This window comes from Myiozetetes cayanensis, unplaced genomic scaffold (assembly GCF_022539395.1).
Source record: "Myiozetetes cayanensis isolate MyiCay16 unplaced genomic scaffold, myiCay2020 scf5-8, whole genome shotgun sequence".
Classification (NCBI taxonomy): Eukaryota; Metazoa; Chordata; class Aves; order Passeriformes; family Tyrannidae; genus Myiozetetes; species Myiozetetes cayanensis.
Window position 1 is genome coordinate 37,276 of NW_026087742.1, and position 17,440 is coordinate 54,715.

Below are 17,440 nucleotides of genomic sequence, written 5' to 3' on the forward strand. Positions count from 1 at the left end.
CATGGCCAGTGGTACTTGCAAGATTGCAATAGATTTACTGCTGAGTATTTATTATTTATTATTTTTTATCGTATATTATTATTTGTATTATTAGCAAAGAAAAAAACACAGTTGTTTTGGTTTTGGGGTTTTTTGCCTACTTTAAAACTATCTCAGCTATTTGCTTCCTAGGATACCCATAAACATACCACTGATACTTCTCAGGGCTCTGGACAGGCACAGGAAGCAGATTATTGGTGCTGATACCAGCAGTGTTGGGCAGGCATGTTGTGTGACTACAAGGAACTGGAAAGTGAAACAGCAGCTCCAGAACTGAAATGTGTTTCTCTTCCATCTGCATGTTACTGCTTTGCTTTACGAAGCAGGTTTGGATGATGTGGCAGGAATAGTTTTAATGGAGGAGGAGTTTTCCCCCAAGAGTAAGGACTCTGAGGGTCATGCATTGCAGAAATCATGGTTCTGCAGTTGGTTACTAATTAGCCCTGTGCACAGAGGTGATATTTCATCTAATCTTGGTAGTCTAAAGATTTATGGAAGCCCCAGAGATTTTAGACTGTGTAATAATTGTTCCAGCAATTAATGAATTTATCTACTCTTCTATGAGGGCATGCAGACCCTCCGAAACAGCAGAGCACCACTTTAAAGTAGTGCATGTTCAAGAATCACACTGACCAGTAAGAAACAATGAGGTGAAGTATGCTTTTTATTGTTCTGTTTATTGATTTCCATGATTTTTGAGAGAGAGGGAGTGACCAAAGGAACTACACTGCTGCAGTAAGGCTTTTATCAGGGATTCTCCATGTGGGGGATGTGAGACATTCTGCTGGGGGAAGGAAGAGGGGCAAAGGGGCATAAGATGGGCAAACACTTCCTGGCAGCTGGCTGGTGAGGTGAAATGTCATCAAGATTAATGTGCACAAGAAATTGTGCACAAACCACAGGGAGCAAATGATGGGAAGGACAGAAATGGAGTGGTGTTAATGTGTATGTTCCTATAGAATCAGATGTTCACTAGCACACCCTTTTTGTATTGCCAGTTTTACATGCAATGAGCAGATTATATTCCAAATACTTATATGCAATAAATCTGCTTATTCCACATTTTTTCTTCAGTGCTCAGCATCCAGGATTTTAGTGAAGCAAAATGAAACAAAAATCCAGATTTGTTGCTAAAATAGTCTTTCTTTTCCTGTTGTTCCCCTGATCCCTTGGTCAATAACTGAAATAAGAAAACAACATCCATAGTTGGAAGTCATATCCATGTACCACTTACAATCATCTCAAGCCAATAAAAACTTACACTTGTGAAAATTCAGCTACAGAGTGATCACTGATCACAAGTTTTCAAATATCACTTGTATAATCAGTATAACCCTTACTTAAATTCCTGTAGGAAAAGTTGAACTGAAATATCAAATTACATGCAAGCTGTGACAAGAAATGGAAATCTGGTGATAGGTACCATATTTAAATTGCTGCCTTTAGCAGGTTTGGGATTTTTTTTTTTTGTTTATTCATTAAAATGCTAAGGGGTTCTTTATCCTCAAAACATTAGTGAAAAAAACAGGTGGAATGCAAAATAGTCTTTACCTAGATTTCCTTAAGCTTTTTAGTGCATAAAGCATTAAATTTCCATGATGTTGGAGAGGAGAGTAGGCTTCCAGACATTGCAGCTTATCTTTCTATGCAATTACATATTTTAACCATTCTAACTGGGAAAATAGCACTTGGAATAATATCTGCTCTAATCTGTGATATTATCTACTTCAATCTATGAGAAATCAAGTCAAGAAATGTGAACTCCCTTTGTTAATTTTCATAAGTGTAACCTTTCAAAGCAAAACATGTGAAAGGCTAATGAAGGATCAGGCCAGTAAAGGGTTTAAAAATCTGAGGTACTCTATTTAATAATAAAGGCTATTTCTGTTAAAAAAAAAGGTGATCTCTCACTGATTTAACTTTATCTCACCACCTTGAGGCAATTTCAGAAGCAGCTGAAAGTGCAGAAAAACTCAGTCATTAGGATTCTAAGGAGCGGATTGGCTGGGGATCTCACTAAGATATCTGCACAGCTCTAAGTACAAAATTTCTCATTTTATTTCTGTTTTTCTCTTCCTTTCTGCAGAATAACTGTTTCTGCTATGTGTTTCATGGACTTCAGTAGGTTTCCTCTGGACACTCAGAACTGTTCTTTAGAACTGGAAAGCTGTAAGTTTAATTCATAATTTTCCTTCACGAGTGCATTCTTCCCAGCACTCCACCTTGTTCACAACACCCCTTTCACTTATTTTGATGTGTGACCTGAACCCTTCAACATGTACATACTAAACTGTAAACAGCTTGAGATCATTCCAGAACTCAGTGAGCTTTGAAAAGCTAGAAAAACTATGATGCACCCTCCTTTGCTTCCACTGGACTAATATTCCAAGGCCTAAATCTAAAAATCTGTCAAAAAACATATTTGGGGATTTTTTCTCTGAGAAAAAAAAGTGCAAGTTAAAAATAAAATATCAATATGCCTTTTCACACTTCAAAATTTATTATTATTTGAATTATAAGTAAAACTGGGATACTGGTTTGTTGTTTAGTCTTGGAAAAGAAAACAGATCTGCTCAGTGGCAGCTCCAGAGCTCTGATCCCGTGTGCCCTGTGACCCTGAGCACACCCATGTCTTCCACCTGTCAGGTAAGCTGCTACCAGGGCACAGGACTGGCCTGCACTTTTAACAGGATGGAATATGGTCTTTGCAAATTTTTTTCATGCCAACTAACTGGCAAATTTCTATGAAAAAAAAGTTTCTTCGGGGCTTTCCTGGACTTGAGTGGTCTCCTCCCCCTAACAAAGGAAAACAAAAACGTTATTCTAGCAGAAGGGGTGACTTGACTTTAGTAACTTTATAACTTAAATGACTTTGTAACTTTAGTTTCTGCTTTCTCATAGATGCATACAATGAAGATGATCTGATGTTGTACTGGAAACACGGAAACAAGTCCTTGACCACAGATGAGCAAATCTCCCTCTCCCAGTTTTTCATCGAAGAATTCAGTGCTTCCAGTGGATTAGCTTTTTACAGCAGTACTGGTATAGTAAACCTCTCTTTAGGAGAAACAAGCGCAAGACGCAATCATGCAGAATGTCTTTCATATTCAAATTGATTGCTAATAAATGACTGTTGCTGCTGCGAGATCAGTTCCTGTCAGTCACACTGCTTTGTCAATCTGGGCCTTGGTTCTCTTTATATTGCTAATATAGCACTTTATATCAGAAGAAGAGACCATAATAATACTTGTAACTTAATACCTGACATTAAGAACCTGAAAAAATAAAATGCACATGTGCTGTTTTGAGCTCTAACAAAATTGTGGTACTTCTCTGAAAGCCACTGGAGTGTTGAATTTACAGGAATCTTTGTGTCCTGGCTATACAGAAAACCTCAAAAATGCGAATCCTGAAGAGTCAAATATTAGAAAGCAAACAAGAGGAATCCCAGTGTGTTTTATTGCCTAAAATATCCTTATTTTTGGAGTTGTATAATGTCATTAAAAGTCTACTAACTGAAGGATTTCCACTTGAGACCATTTATTACTTGTTGAGGTCTAATTCATGGTCTGCTTAATGTTCTGTATTTATACAGAAAGTTGCAGGAAAAAAATCTCTTTATGTCAGTAGTACATAGTTTAAATCCAGGTTAATCTGTCCAAGGCAAGTTTTTATTTCTCCCTATAGATCTTGAACTGTACTTTCTGGCAAACTGCACAAGGCTTTAGGAGTTTATTGTAGTCTTGATTTCATTCAAGGTGGGGTTTGTTTTCTTCGCATTTGTACATGCAATCATAAATTTTGAAATATTTCTCTGTGTAAGTAGTCTAACCATACACTTTTAACCAGAGAAAACAGCATGCTTGCTACTGCCCTTCCTAGTCTGAGTCAATTCATTTCACCTGGGATATTACCCTTTATATCAAGACAAATAGATAAAATAGAAATTATTCCATGTAATAAAATGAAGTGCATAACACTTTTGGGGGAAAAAAAGCCTTTAAGCCATACAGGAAAGCAGCAAATAGATTTATTGACTGTATTTTATTTACAGGCTTGCTTCTTTTTGCATTTCAAAAAGAGCCAGTGGAGGTGGTGGTGGGTGATACCGAGTGCAAAAATTCTAGTTTAAATTGTGATGCAGCCTAAGCAATGAGGAATTCACAGCTTGATCAGGTTCTTCCTCCTTATCTCTTCCTCGTTTATGAGCTGAGAACAGAGCTGCAGCTCCCCAGAGAATAGGCGAGTGATACCTGACCACGGTAACTGTGCCTTGCTGAGAGCGACGTCACAGTTGTCCTTGTTGCAAGAGGGGCTGGGATGTTTTCCACCTAACTGCTGCCACTGTGTGTTCAAACTGGGTTCTGGGAACTCAGCTGGCTTCTCTCTGCCTTGCCGTTCTCATCAAAAAACACTTCAGCAAGTAAATACAGCCTCGTGCTCAGCAGTGCACTCTCACAGGTGCCCAGGGCTTTGCAGCAGTTTGACTTTGCAAAGTGTGACTGCTTAACACTCACATGCAAGTGTTTTGAGCTTAACTCAGCAACATAAAAAAAGTCTTTCCTTTCACCTTTAAAGTTGAGGGACCACTGGGAAGTACCTAAATGGTGTTTAGTAGCATATCTGTTAGAATGCTGCCCTTTGTAGACTTACACTTTTCTTTGGCTTTGAGCTTTTGTTTTGCTCAAGAGGTTCCACTTTCTCTTGCCCTTTTATTTTGCTTCTTGTCGGAAGAAAACTTACCTACCAAGTAAATAATAGTGGGGAACAATCAGCACAACTCTAATGGGAGTCATCTCCCCCTAAAATCTCAGGAAAAAATGGATAAAAATGCTGCTCACAAAGCAACTTTCTGCATTTCAGGTTCCACACATTGTTTCCTGTGAATCTCAGTGTAGTGTTTAGGCCTTTGGAGTTCCCTGGCTCCAAAGGAGCAACAATTAAATCCATTTTAGAGATTCTTCAAACAACAAACCTTCTCCACACTGAAAACACAATAGAGTGTGTTTAATATTATTTGGGGTTAATTTTGGTATATTCTTTTCTATAAAGTCACTCGTTGTGATGGTGTGACTCCTCCAGCATTGGCTCATGGATGTCCTGGACAGGCAGCCACCCACTTTTTGCCTTATTTTCACCTCACTTTTATATTGGTTTCTCTGCCGTGGCAGGAGGTGCAGCACACAAGCTGTGCTGCGCAGGCAGAGCATGCCCCAGAATTCACTAGATGGCACCCTCTCCTCTAGAGTCAGCACGGGGGTACAAGTTGCTCCGACGAGGGGAACGAGGGACTGCGTCTTGCGGGATATTTTCAGCGTGAGAAAAGACAGGCTGCTTTTTGGAGAAGGCAGGGCATTGGCTTCGCTGGAAAATTATATCCTGTGTGTATTCTCCTGGCAGTTTCACCTGAAGTTGGTTTAATCTTTCCAGTTTCCTAACCTGAGTTCTAACAGTATTTTATGTGTGTGGTCGTGATGCTTCACTCCCAAGGCAGCGGTGCTTTATTGAGGTAAAATGGGCAGTTTGCAAAGTACCACGTTAAAGTAAGATGGTGACAAGTTTTCTTAGGCATTTACTCTTACTGATGTGGGTACATCACTCCTGCTGGAAGGAGGACGCCAGCAAACAGCTCATGAATAACACATCTGTCTTCTTTTCTTCCCCACTCTGTTCCTCTCCGGTTTTTTTCAATAGGTTGGTACAACCGACTTTTTATCAACTTTGCCCTCCGGAGACACATTTTCTTTTTTGTGCTGCAATCCTATTTTCCAGCCATGCTGATGGTGATGCTGTCTTGGGTTTCATTTTGGATTGACAGAAGAGCTGTTCCTGCCAGAGTATCACTAGGTGAGTCTCTAATGTATATTCTTTGGGAAGTATGGAATGGCACAGGACGTGAGCAAGTATATCCGGTAATTGCCTCAACAACACTATTACTGCCACTGTTGTCACCACCTTTAGTCAACCTCTACATGTAGAAATGAAATGTTTGCTCAGACTGACTTTGTTACATTAGAAAATGGGTCGCACAGCACGGAAGCAAAAAGAGATGATTCTGCAGACTCCCTGATGTAGAATGTTACCTGATTGCAAAGCCTGGGCTTTTTCCTTCTCTCTTCTCAGCAAACAGGTAGTCAGATCCCTTCCCAAATCCATGGTTCATTAAGCATAGCACAATCTGCCTAAAAGCTCTGCAGCTCTTCTTTTTATCTAGAAACATTTCTTATCTTCCTACCAAGTTGGAACCAGTTGCCCATTGCAGTAAAACCTTCCTTTGCTAGGCACCTTAAAAATGTTTGGTGTCTTAACTGTGTAAGGCAGTCTTTTGTGGAAACCAAAGAGTAAGTTGGGCATCTTTCTGCTCTTGCAGTTTTAGTTCTGAACACCTCAGCTCAGGAGAAAAAGGACTAATTATACTGGGATTTCTCTAGAAGTTTATTGGGGGTTTTTTTTCAGAGAATACCACTTCAAGACTACCCTTTGCTGGGAATTTAATTCTGATCACCTTGGAACGAGTATATTTTTTCAAAAATTCTGAAAGAATCATCTCTGAAGATCTGATGGAAATTCATTAAGATATCTAATGTAACCATCATATATCTGAGTCCTGCAACTCTTAGTTTAATAACTAGTACAGAAGCTCCTGTACTTTATTCTCACTGGTGCTGGTCCCAGAAGCCAACTGTATGTTGTCATATTTCTTGGATCAGTGAAAAAGCCCTCTATTTTAATCTATAGCTTTCTCAATCTAACAAAAATAGAACTGTAGGTACCTCAGATCCCTTTCTATTGGCACAGGAAAGCTATTATTACATGGGATATGAATCTATTTGTTCATCTGAAAACAAATTATGGTACGTCCTTCCTACTTTTATTAATGCATTTGCTAATTCCTTTTATTTATAAGAAATTTAACTTCACCTTTAAAAACAACTTTTTAAATCTCAGTAGGCCATTTTTAATGCTGACAAGATGGTTTTGCTGATCATGTTCTTTATATATGGATTTCTGCAGAAGGTTATGCATCAGGAGTTCTATGAATAAAGCACACTTCATTAGCATAAGCATCCATAATTCATAGGCAATGTTAACAACAAAGGTTAAAAAGCTTAGCTCCCAAGCCTAGAGTATATGTATTTTAAATAATTTGATTTCCTCTTATACGGTATATATTTCAAACTCCATCTTTCAACCTAAGGAACTTGGTTGAAGAGAGGGAGAGGGAAAACTTTTATGTGTGCCAGGGGACTTGAACTAGTGTAGGACTGGAGAAGGGCTGCTCTGAGACCCAGCTCACAGGCTAGGGCTGTCTCACTTCCAGTGTCACATTAATTTCTTTAAAAGCGAGACCTGAGTCAGGTGTTGGTTTGTTTTTTTTCTGAGATGGAGCAAACCAAAATGAGAGGAATAGCTGATGTAAGAGGAGAGATTGAAAAGATGAGGGTGAAATTCTGGTCACACTGAAGTAAACAACAATTGTTTTCTTAGTTTCAATGGATGTAGCATTTTTGTGGTGATTGTTTTCAGAAAACAAAGGAGTTATGACAGAGACATACAAGCTGATAAATGTTCTCGAGAAGTACAGTTTGAGAAAGGATTGGGGGAGGAAATTTGGTGATTCTTTAGGGATTCTTCTGGACAAGAAAGTGTGCAGTGGCAACTGCAACTCTGGGAAGCGAGGAAGCCCACAAACCTGCTTTCATTTCTCCACAGCAGTGCCCAAAGCTGCCACAGAAGTGTGCTCCTTACGCTGCTCAATCACCATCCTCATTTCTGTGCTGTTAGAAGCTGCTGTGCTGCAGCTCCAACTGCATGCTCTGAGCAGAGGGCTGATTTACTGGTTTCAGTATTGCACGGGATGGGTCCTTCGTGGTTCACTCTACTTCTCAGAGTCTCTGTAATGAAGTTAGAGGCGATGTCAATCCTACGCCCTCACAAAGCCATGCTGTCCAAGGGACAGTGATGAGCTGCACAAAACCAGCTGGTCAGGGTTAGGATAATCTGCCCTCTTTCTCTGTCAGGTATAACGACAGTGCTGACAATGTCAACCATCATGACAGGAGTAAGTGCCTCAATGCCTCAAGTGTCTTACATAAAGGCTGTGGATGTGTATTTATGGATCAGCTTCCTTTTTGTCTTCCTGTCCGTCATTGAATACGCAGCAGTGAACTATCTCACCACAATTGAAGAGAGAAAGCAACTCAAAAAAAGGGGCAAGGTACAGTCCTCTGTGTATTGTTGCCTTCAGAAAGCACCATAGAAGCCACAGAGTAATCCCGATACACCACTGTGATAAAAGAACAGTAACTATCTCTGTGTCACTCTGTATATCACCTTTTTTTGACTTGGTTGAAGGGAGTAAATGTATCATCCTCTCTGAGATCCTGAGAAGCTCAGTGCTTTTTCTTCCTTCCTTTTCTTGTAGCAGATATTAGGGAATACTCACCTCCTGATTTTTTTCTCCCTTTTTTGCCCCCTCAGAGGAAGGTAACCTTCCTTCTGTTCTCAAATACCTATCAATCAAAACATTTTGCCTGTCTCTGAAACAGACCCCAGAATGCACTCGTGATATTCTTCCTATTTCCTATCAAGCAGGGTCCATTTCTCCTTTTCCTTCTTTGCCATTTTCAATTGGAAAGGTGGGTTTAATGATGCCTTTTTGTCCCAAGACAAGGTCATTTTTAGAAAAGTGTGCCTGAAGCAGAAATGGCTGCAAGTTAAACATCTGCTTTCTGTGAAGCACTCACTTAAAACCTTTGCTTCAAGAATATCCCCCCATGTAAACTCATTTGGTGGCATATCACAAGGGGAAAACCACAGAAAGGGTACATGTGTTGCTCACATGATCTGATGGAAATGTTGGAAGTCATTTCCCACAGCTCCAGCAGTGCAGACCTGCAGGAGAGAGTTTGATTCTTCTGTTTCAGAAGCTGGGGCACGTATTGCCAGCCAGCAGCTGGCAATAATCAGTCACACAGGAGAATTTTATCATGTGCACCCCCTTCCTTGCTCATGTCCTGCCCATAGACTGCCATACTGTGAGGTAACCCTCTTCTCCATATGCTCTCTTGCTCTCTAAGAGGGAACAGCAATGAAGGGAAAGCTTTCTTTACTCCCTCTTTTATTTATTTATAATTTACTGAAATGCCTCCCGCAGACACAGACTAACTCTTCTTTGCTGCCAGGCCTCAGGAGTGTACATGGATGCAGTGCAGGCCATGGCTTTTGATGGCTGCTTTCACGACACGGATGTGGACATGGACCTGTCTGGTTTCTCAGACCCCTGTGAGGACAATGAGACTCGGACGAGTGAAACCAACATCTCCAATGTGGAATCAACTCGCTTGAAGAGATCTCTGAAGGGAAACGTGGGCAGGATTATTTTACAGAACAATCACGTCATTGACACGTATTCCAGGATTATATTTCCCAGTGTATATATTGTATTCAACTTTCTTTACTGGGGTTTGTACATATGAGCAAAAATCCTTGTAAGCAAAACATTATTTTGAGTATAAGAGAAGAATCATACTTTGAAAATAATGCAACAGCAGTAGAGGAAAGGGTTGAAAGTTTCCAAAACAGACTTCTGCCTCAAACCTGGGCTGGTTTGGTTAGCAGCAAAACTGCTAATGAAAAACTGTCACATCTGGTTCTTTTTCAGCTGGACTGTGCAGTGCTGCACCTGGGCAGTCCCATGCATAAGTTCATGCTGCAGTAGCATAGATCAGTTTGGTCACTAAGGGAGCCCTTTCTCACACGCCTGAGCAGACAGCAGCTCCCACCTGAGGTATTAATCAGTCTCTGTCTACACTTAAACCATTCCTCTTCAATCAGCCTTTCTGGTTTTTTCTCCATTTGTGGTCCATTTTTGTAGGAATTGGCACCAATCATCTTCAGGCATCTCCTATCCTTGTTTCAGCTGCTGCATTTCAACTTTGCTGGGCAACCTGTGTGCATCTCAGCAGCCTCTGTCCTCAGATGGTAACCAGAGGGAAAGATATGGCTGAGCAGTGGAGTAGGGATGAGGAGAAAGCAAGAAGCAAGGCTGATGGGGCTTTGTAGGTTGTATATTGTCAACACCTCAAGAAAAACCTTTCCCCCTTGTCAATTGTCCATGAGCCCTCATGGGACCTTTGTTTTGGAGAAAATTTGCTCCCCAGTCCCTGAGGCAGCAGAGGAACAATGTCCCAAACCCCGTGTCTTACAGCCACCTCCCAGCTGGATGAGCAGCATCCCTGACACGAGCTGTGCCCTTCCTGTGACACCCACACACCTCTGCCTCACAAAGACCTGCTGTAATCACCTGCTTTCTGCAGAGCTGCCTGTGTGAGGAACGCAGGCTTTGAGACAGAGATTTTAGAAAACTTTGTAAGGAGAACAAACCAACCACATCTTCAGCAAAATCTAGTTCTTCTGCTTTATGATGTTGCACGTGAGTTTGGGGTTTTTCCCCCCCCTCCTTCTCACTTTGGCTTGAGGTTGAATGTTATGGTGAGGAGAAGCTGCACATGCCTGTTTGCAGCAGTGATCCCTAGCACAGGTCCAGGGACCTGGAACACTGAGACACACAGGAATAAAAGGAATCAGCTGTGCCAAAACAGATGTACACAGGAATCCTGTCAGTCTCAAATGAATCCTGCGTGGAAATATCCTTAGGTTCAGGCTAAGGAGTTGAATCAAGAATGTTCAGGGGACACCCATAGAAAGTGTTCACAGCTCCAGAAAAGAATCAAGATTACTTTTGCCACTATCCCAAAGAAGGAGTGTTTTCCGCTTACATCCACTGGGTTTGTCTGTCATTTAATGAACTGAGTTTGTATTTGGAAAGTCAGTTTAAAAGGATCCTTTGTGGTGGCAAAAATAAAAGTCACAAGGTAAATGCTTGGTCGCTACTTGGTCAAGTTTATTGGTCAAGGAAATGAGAATAAATTTGAAAGCCTGAACCACTCTCTGGTTTGTTTATTTATTTATTTACTTACTTTATTTTTTTATTTCTTTGATTTATTTATTTTTCATGGTCCCATTTTGTTTGCTCATAGCATGGCGATGCCTCTTGCTTTTTCAAAAAGCTGTATGTGCCAAGCTGCCAGTTCCAGAACTGGGAAAGCTGGTGATGCTGCACACTGGCTGACTGAAATCTCCTGGAGTCAGTGGGTACTTGGGCAGATGGTTGGCTGCTAGAAAATGTATCAGAGCTAAGACAGCTTTGATACTCTTCCGGGAAATCCTGCCATGGAAAGCAGAAGGATACCAGGAATGACAATGCTGGGAACACACAGGCTTTGCCAACAGCAACAGCACATCAGATCTCAAGCTGAGCAAATGTGTAATGTAGATATATATAAAAATATACCATCACAGCCTTGTTCTTGCACTGCCATTGTGGAGGCATCCTGCGCAGATGTTCCAGATTGACTGAGAATATCCCATCTAATTGCTCCAGATGTGTAATGTGTGTCCTAAACTTTTCACATGAATATAACATTGTAATAGAAGGGTTAACTTTGTTCATAAAATCTTACGTGTATGAGGGAATAAGGAACTTTTGTTATAATTCAACAAGATAAGTTTCATGGACATCCTGTTAATCAAGCAAGTATCAGTAAAAATAATTGCAGACATCTTGCTAAGCAAACAAGTATCAGTATCAGTAAAATTTACAACTGATAAGAAACTGCACCTTTCATCTCTGACAAATACCAGATGACCACTTAACAATGAGCTACAAACTCAAGCCTCAACGCAGCCGCATTAAAAACTCGGGACTTGGAAATGTATAAAAAGGAACATTTACTACATTTTGGTGTGTGCTTCGGCAGGGCACTTGCCCTCCAGGCCACCCAGCGCTGTTTTGCTTTATTATCGCTTGCTTAATAAACTTATCAATGTTTAATTGGAATGGAGTTGTCTAAATTCTTATACTAACTTATAACAACATCATTGTTGACACGGTATTTTTTATCTGCCTTACAAGAAGTATTTGTGTAGCCAACAGCGAACCTTCTGCCTCCAGTAGAAAAAATTCCCATGTGCTTCTTGACCCAAACCAGTTCCCTCTTCTAAATTTCCTGCAGGATCTGCAGCAGCAGAAGCCCTGAGGGCAGCACAGCATGCCCCAGTGTAGGCTGTCCAGCAAACTAGTCCACAAGGGGTTGTGGAAGGAAAGACATTCCTGCCTGCATTTACCTCCCAGGCACAGCCTACACAGCTTACTTTGCTGGAACAAACTATTGTCACTTCCAGCTGTGAATGTAACCACTGGCAAAGGATTCTTCCCTTTGGGCAGGGACACTCCCAAAATTGAATACGAAGATTCCTCCTGGACAAAAGGTGCCAGCACAGAAAGCTCCTGCTGCCCGTGGAGTGGCCCAGGCTGACCCACCAGCTGCACCTGAAACACAAAGGTTACAGGCTTTCTTTCCTGGAAGAAAAGTTCTGTTGATATTTTGTTTCAGCCCAGAATTCAAATTGTCGGTCCAAGTCCCCAAACTGAATACGTAATAACTTTGGGTTCCTCTTTCCACCATCTTTAGTACGGGCTAGGATGACTCTCAGTGCTGGCAGCGCCATCTTTAGAGCTGACCTGGACCACTTCCGGTCCAGGGCCGCCATCTTCTTGCAGGGCAAAGCAGGGCTCTCCGGTCGGGGGGCGCGTTCTTTGTACAGCGCTGGAAATATTCCGGTCGGTCCGCGGCGGGCATTTTTATTACGGAGCTATAAGACTTTCAGGGCCGGAGACGGCTCTCACTTCTGGTGCCCCATTTTACCCCTAGAATGCCCCTCACTAATTTCTGCGGTTTCACCTCAAAACGCTCGTTTTATTCTCCCCCCGGTCCCCAGGAGAGACGGGAGACCACAAGTGCCGTCGTGCCCCGAGAACCGGCCAGGCCCTAGCGCGGCCGCTCCTTCCCCGCTCGGTGTCGCGGGCTCGGCCGCCCCCGGCGGGCCCCGACCCCTTGAGGGGGCCTCCCCCGGGCCCCACCCGCTCCCCGTTCCCGCTGTCCTTCCCCCGGTGCGGGGGGGAGGGGGAGGTTCTTTTTCGTTTTCTTACTTTTAATTTTTTTTTTAATTTTCTTTTGTGTTTTATATTTTCTTTTTATATTTAGTTTAATTTTTATTCTTTTTTTTTTTCATTTTCTTTTATTTCTTCTTTTGTTTTTATTTTTTCTACTTCTTATTATTCCAGAGGGGTAAACACTGCAGCTCCTCTGGGCGAGAGAAAGGCTCCCCTGCTCCTTCCTAAACACAAGCCTGGACTTAGTGCCCTGGGAGCCCAGTCCGCTCATTCCAGGGGCTAGGGGTCACCCAGAGGAGCTTTGCCAGTGTCAAATGGAAATTCCATGGTGGGCAAAGGCACTTCCAGCAGGACTGCCAGGACACTCCTGCTGGCCAAGGCGACTGGTCTGTGGAAATGAGGCCAGTGGGGTGTGTTTCAGGGGGATACTTCCAGGCTTTATTCTGCAGAAACTCCAGTTCTTTATGGCACTTTTTGCTTCAATGTTCTCCTGTTGGAAGAGGTCAATAGTCTTTTTAGGGGCCAGGTAATCCATTTGCCAAAGCCCAGGCAATCCATTCCCTCCACACCCCCCTGCACTCCGGGGCCGAGGGGCAGCCACCTGCCCTGCACAGCCCTGGGGCTTGGCTTCAGGCCATCTGTCCCAAGGCTGGAGTGATCCTGGCATCATCCTGTGGCCATGACTGGCACAGAAAGCCCAGGGCAACAGCAACTCCAGGCAGCTCCAGGCAGATGTTATCCCTTCCCAGCCTTCTGGGTGTGAGGGGGAAGGTGCCCTTCCCCGGCAGCAGCAGTCGTCCCCACTGCAGAGCCCACCCCACAATTCCTGTGTCACAGCCCACTTCCTGCAGAAAAATGGCAAAGATTGGACCTTAGGAGAGAATTCTTCCCTGGGAGGGTGTGAGGCCCTGGCACAGGTTGCCCACAGGAGCTCTGTCTGCCCCATCCCTGGAAGTGGCCAAGGCCAGGCTGGACGGCGCTTGGAGCCGCCTGGCACAGCGGCAGGTGTCCCTACCTGAGGCAGGTGTCCCTGAATGAGATGATCCTTGAGGGCCTTTTCAACCCAAACCACTCCAGGATTCCAAGAGGATTCTGTGAGCTCTCCCTGCCATTCGTTTGGCATCGTTTCCTCTCCAATTTGAATTCTCAAATTCACACGCTTTGCTAAAGGAATCATTTTAAAGTTATTCCAGTAAGAAAAAGGGGACTGTAAAACATAAAAGGATCATACCTATGCCCATCAAATAATTAGAACTGGAAACCTGTGAGCTCACCTCTGTCCTTGTTATTGTTTCCTGGAAAACCCTATGATCCCAGTTTTGAAGAGAGATCCACTGGAATAACCAGGTTTGCTCTGACAGAGAGGCTGGGTGGGAGATGGGGGTGGGGGGTTGATCACTTTTTCAGAGGAAGGAAGCATTTGATCCTGGCTGGAGGAAGAACCTGCAGAAGGTACAGAAAGGCTTGGCTTGAAATCTGCTGAGAAGGATGGGTGGACTGCTGTGCCACTGGCCTTCCCTTGTTCCCCACAGGTACGATAGCCAAAGGCAGCTCTGGCAGGTTTCCATCCAGCTTTGGAAGGCAAGTAGATGTGTTTTGCTTTAGCGGGGACCTGTGGTGGGTGGCACCTTTGCTACACCTTGATTGGTTGTCTGAAAGACAAAAAAATTTCATTCCCATAGAACAGTGAAACGCAGTTCAGGAGTTCTGTGAGGGACCGAGGAGCCCCACAAAATGACACAGTATCCAGTGTTGCTACTGGTGCTGCAATGCTGGTTACAACCTCGTAGGAAACACCAAAAGACTGCTTGAAACATTTTATCACCATTGTTGTTTATATAATACTTGGAACCCACGCTCCTTAATTCTTGCTGTAACAGCTATGCTTCAAACACCAAGAAATGGCAGGGAACAGCAATTTCTCTCTGGAGATATCAGAGACACCTGGTAGCATCTGTAGGCAAGAGCTTGTTTTCCAGCAAAGCACCCGTCACCCCCAGTTCTATGTTTCTTCACCCCTACCTGACCAAATTGTACCCTTGTGCCAAAATTCAGGTGGGAAGTCTTTCTGTCATCAAACATCTGAAAGACACTGTTGCATTAAACAGTGAAACAAGTGCATAAATTATTTTTAAAAACCCCCACAAATGCCTCTGAGCAGTCTTTGGGGGAATACAGTACACATGTACACACTAGGACAGGTAATGCAGCCACTGTTACATGTTAAGCCAAAATGTAGATTTTCATCACAGCAACTGCAGAGAATGATTTTGAGTTACCAACAGCCATTAAAAGCCTAAAGGACTTCTTTCCTTATGAGCAGTCTTTCAAAAGATGACCCAGGGACTTTTCAGAGAGCTTTCTGCCAGCACTATTTGAAAAGCTGTCATCCCTGTCAGATGGAATGCCTGAGTTTCCTGACTACCTGTGCTTCTCGCAGGATGTTGGGGATCAACGTGAACCTGGGGAAGAGGACGAGACCTCATTTGCAAGCTGGAAGGCACGATACGTGGATGGCTGTAGCCTGGAAGGAGTCACCTCGGAATGATTAACCTTCAAGTTGCAAAGCTCTGCTGAAAAGATCCAATGGGCTTCTCCTTGGTTCTACTTAGGGTGGAGAATTACCCAGCAGTCCATCACGCCACAGAAAGTCATGATCACTCGTAATATTCATACCTTAAATGATCTTCAAAAGTTATTAGGTAAACATTAATTGGGTCAGACCTCAGCTGGGAATCTCCACTGACGAACTTCATCCCTTGTTTGAATTGCTTAGTGGAGATTCCGACCTGAGGTCCCCCCGTCATTTAACACCGGAAGCCGAAAAGTCACTTCAGTTAGTGGAACAAAAAATTTCTCAACAGCAAAGCCAAAGGAAAGTCCTAGGATTACCACCGGTTCTGATTATTCTCCTGGGACCTAAACAGCCTTTTGGCATTCTTGGCCAGTTACAACATCAAAACACTGACTTTCTCCTGTGGGAGTGGGTCTTTTTATCCCACCAATTCGGCAAGACACTTGTTACCTTACCAGAACTTATTTTCAAAGTATATTTTAAAGGAAGAATTCGATGTTGGGAGATGTCAGGGGAGAAACCTGACACCATCTACTTTCCCCTGACATCAGACCAACTCGAACAAATGCTGATAACATCTTTAGACTTTCAATTGGCCATTGCAAATTTTATGGGGATTGTTAAATTTCATCCCCCTAGTCAAAAATTGTTACAAAAACTTAAGCTAATTCCAATTGAACCTAAATTTGTACAATCTCTGGTACCACTTCCAGGAGCACTCAGAGTCTTTACAGATGGCTCCAGGAAAACCGGAAATGCTGTAATAGTCTGTTGTGCTAATGGAACCTGGGAACAGGATATCCACAAAGTTGAAGGATCTTCACAGTTGGTAGAGTTGTCGGCAGTTGTTCAAGCATTCCAAATTTTTAATAAGGTCCAATTAAATATAATATCTGATTCTGCTTATGTGGTGGGCGTGGTGCAAAGAGCTGAAAATGCACATTTAAAACACTTCTCTAATCAGAAACTTTTCCTGTTGTTTAAGCAGCTTTTATTCCTTATCCAGAAAAAAGAGTATGCATTCTTTATCACTCACGTGCGCTCTCATTCCACTCTTCCAGGTCCTGTGGCAGAGGGAAATCGCCGTGCAGATCTCCTTGCAGGTGTGTCTGTTGTCCCACAGAAATTGGAGCAGGCAAGGATCTCCCACGATTTTTTTCACCAAAATGCTTGTGCTTTACGAAAACAATTCCAAATTTCCCAAAATCAGGCAAAGGATATAGTCAGGGCTTGCCCTGACTGCCAAAAAGTTACTCCCCTCCAGCCTGCTGGAGTCAATCCCAGAGGTTTAGAGCCCCTTCAAATTTGGCAAACTGATGTGACACATGTTTCACAATTTGGCAAACTTAAATTTGTCCATGTCTCAATTGATACCTTTTCTAAATTCCTAGTAGCTACTGCACATTCAGGTGAAAAAAGTCGAGATGCTAGGAAACATTGGACCCTAGCCTTTGCGCACATGGGATTTCCTCATCAAATCAAAACAGACAACGGACCTGCCTATGTGTCCTCAGGCACCCAAATTTTCTTACAACAATGGGGCATCAAACATACCACTGGCATCCCTCATAATCCCACAGGACAGGGAATAGTGGAACGCAGCCACCAATCCCTGAAAAACATGTTGGAAAAACAAGAAAAGGGGGGATCAGGTCTCACTCCCCAGGAGAAACTCGCTAGGGCCATGTATGTTTTAAATTTTTTAAACAGGCAGGACAGTGAGGATCTTCCTCCTGTTCATAGACATTTTTCAGCCAGTCAATCACCACACATGACAAAAGCCAAAGTAATATATAAAGACTTACTAA

At 42.8% G+C, this 17,440-nt stretch overlaps 1 protein-coding gene across 2 annotated transcripts in view; it reads left to right on the forward strand.

The window, feature by feature from the left end:
* Positions 1–11,118, forward strand: part of GABRR3 (gamma-aminobutyric acid type A receptor subunit rho3) — a 37,879-nt gene extending 26,761 nt beyond the window's left edge. For both annotated transcript variants that reach the window (XM_050333568.1, XM_050333567.1), the window contains 5 exons: positions 2,126–2,208; positions 2,941–3,081; positions 5,734–5,886; positions 8,061–8,257; positions 9,225–11,118. In XM_050333568.1, the coding sequence (XP_050189525.1) occupies positions 2,126–2,208; positions 2,941–3,081; positions 5,734–5,886; positions 8,061–8,257; positions 9,225–9,518 (868 nt within the window). In that variant the 3' untranslated portion in view covers positions 9,519–11,118. The remainder of the gene's footprint in view (positions 1–2,125; positions 2,209–2,940; positions 3,082–5,733; positions 5,887–8,060; positions 8,258–9,224) is intronic.
* The last annotated feature ends 6,322 nt before the right edge of the window (positions 11,119–17,440 follow it).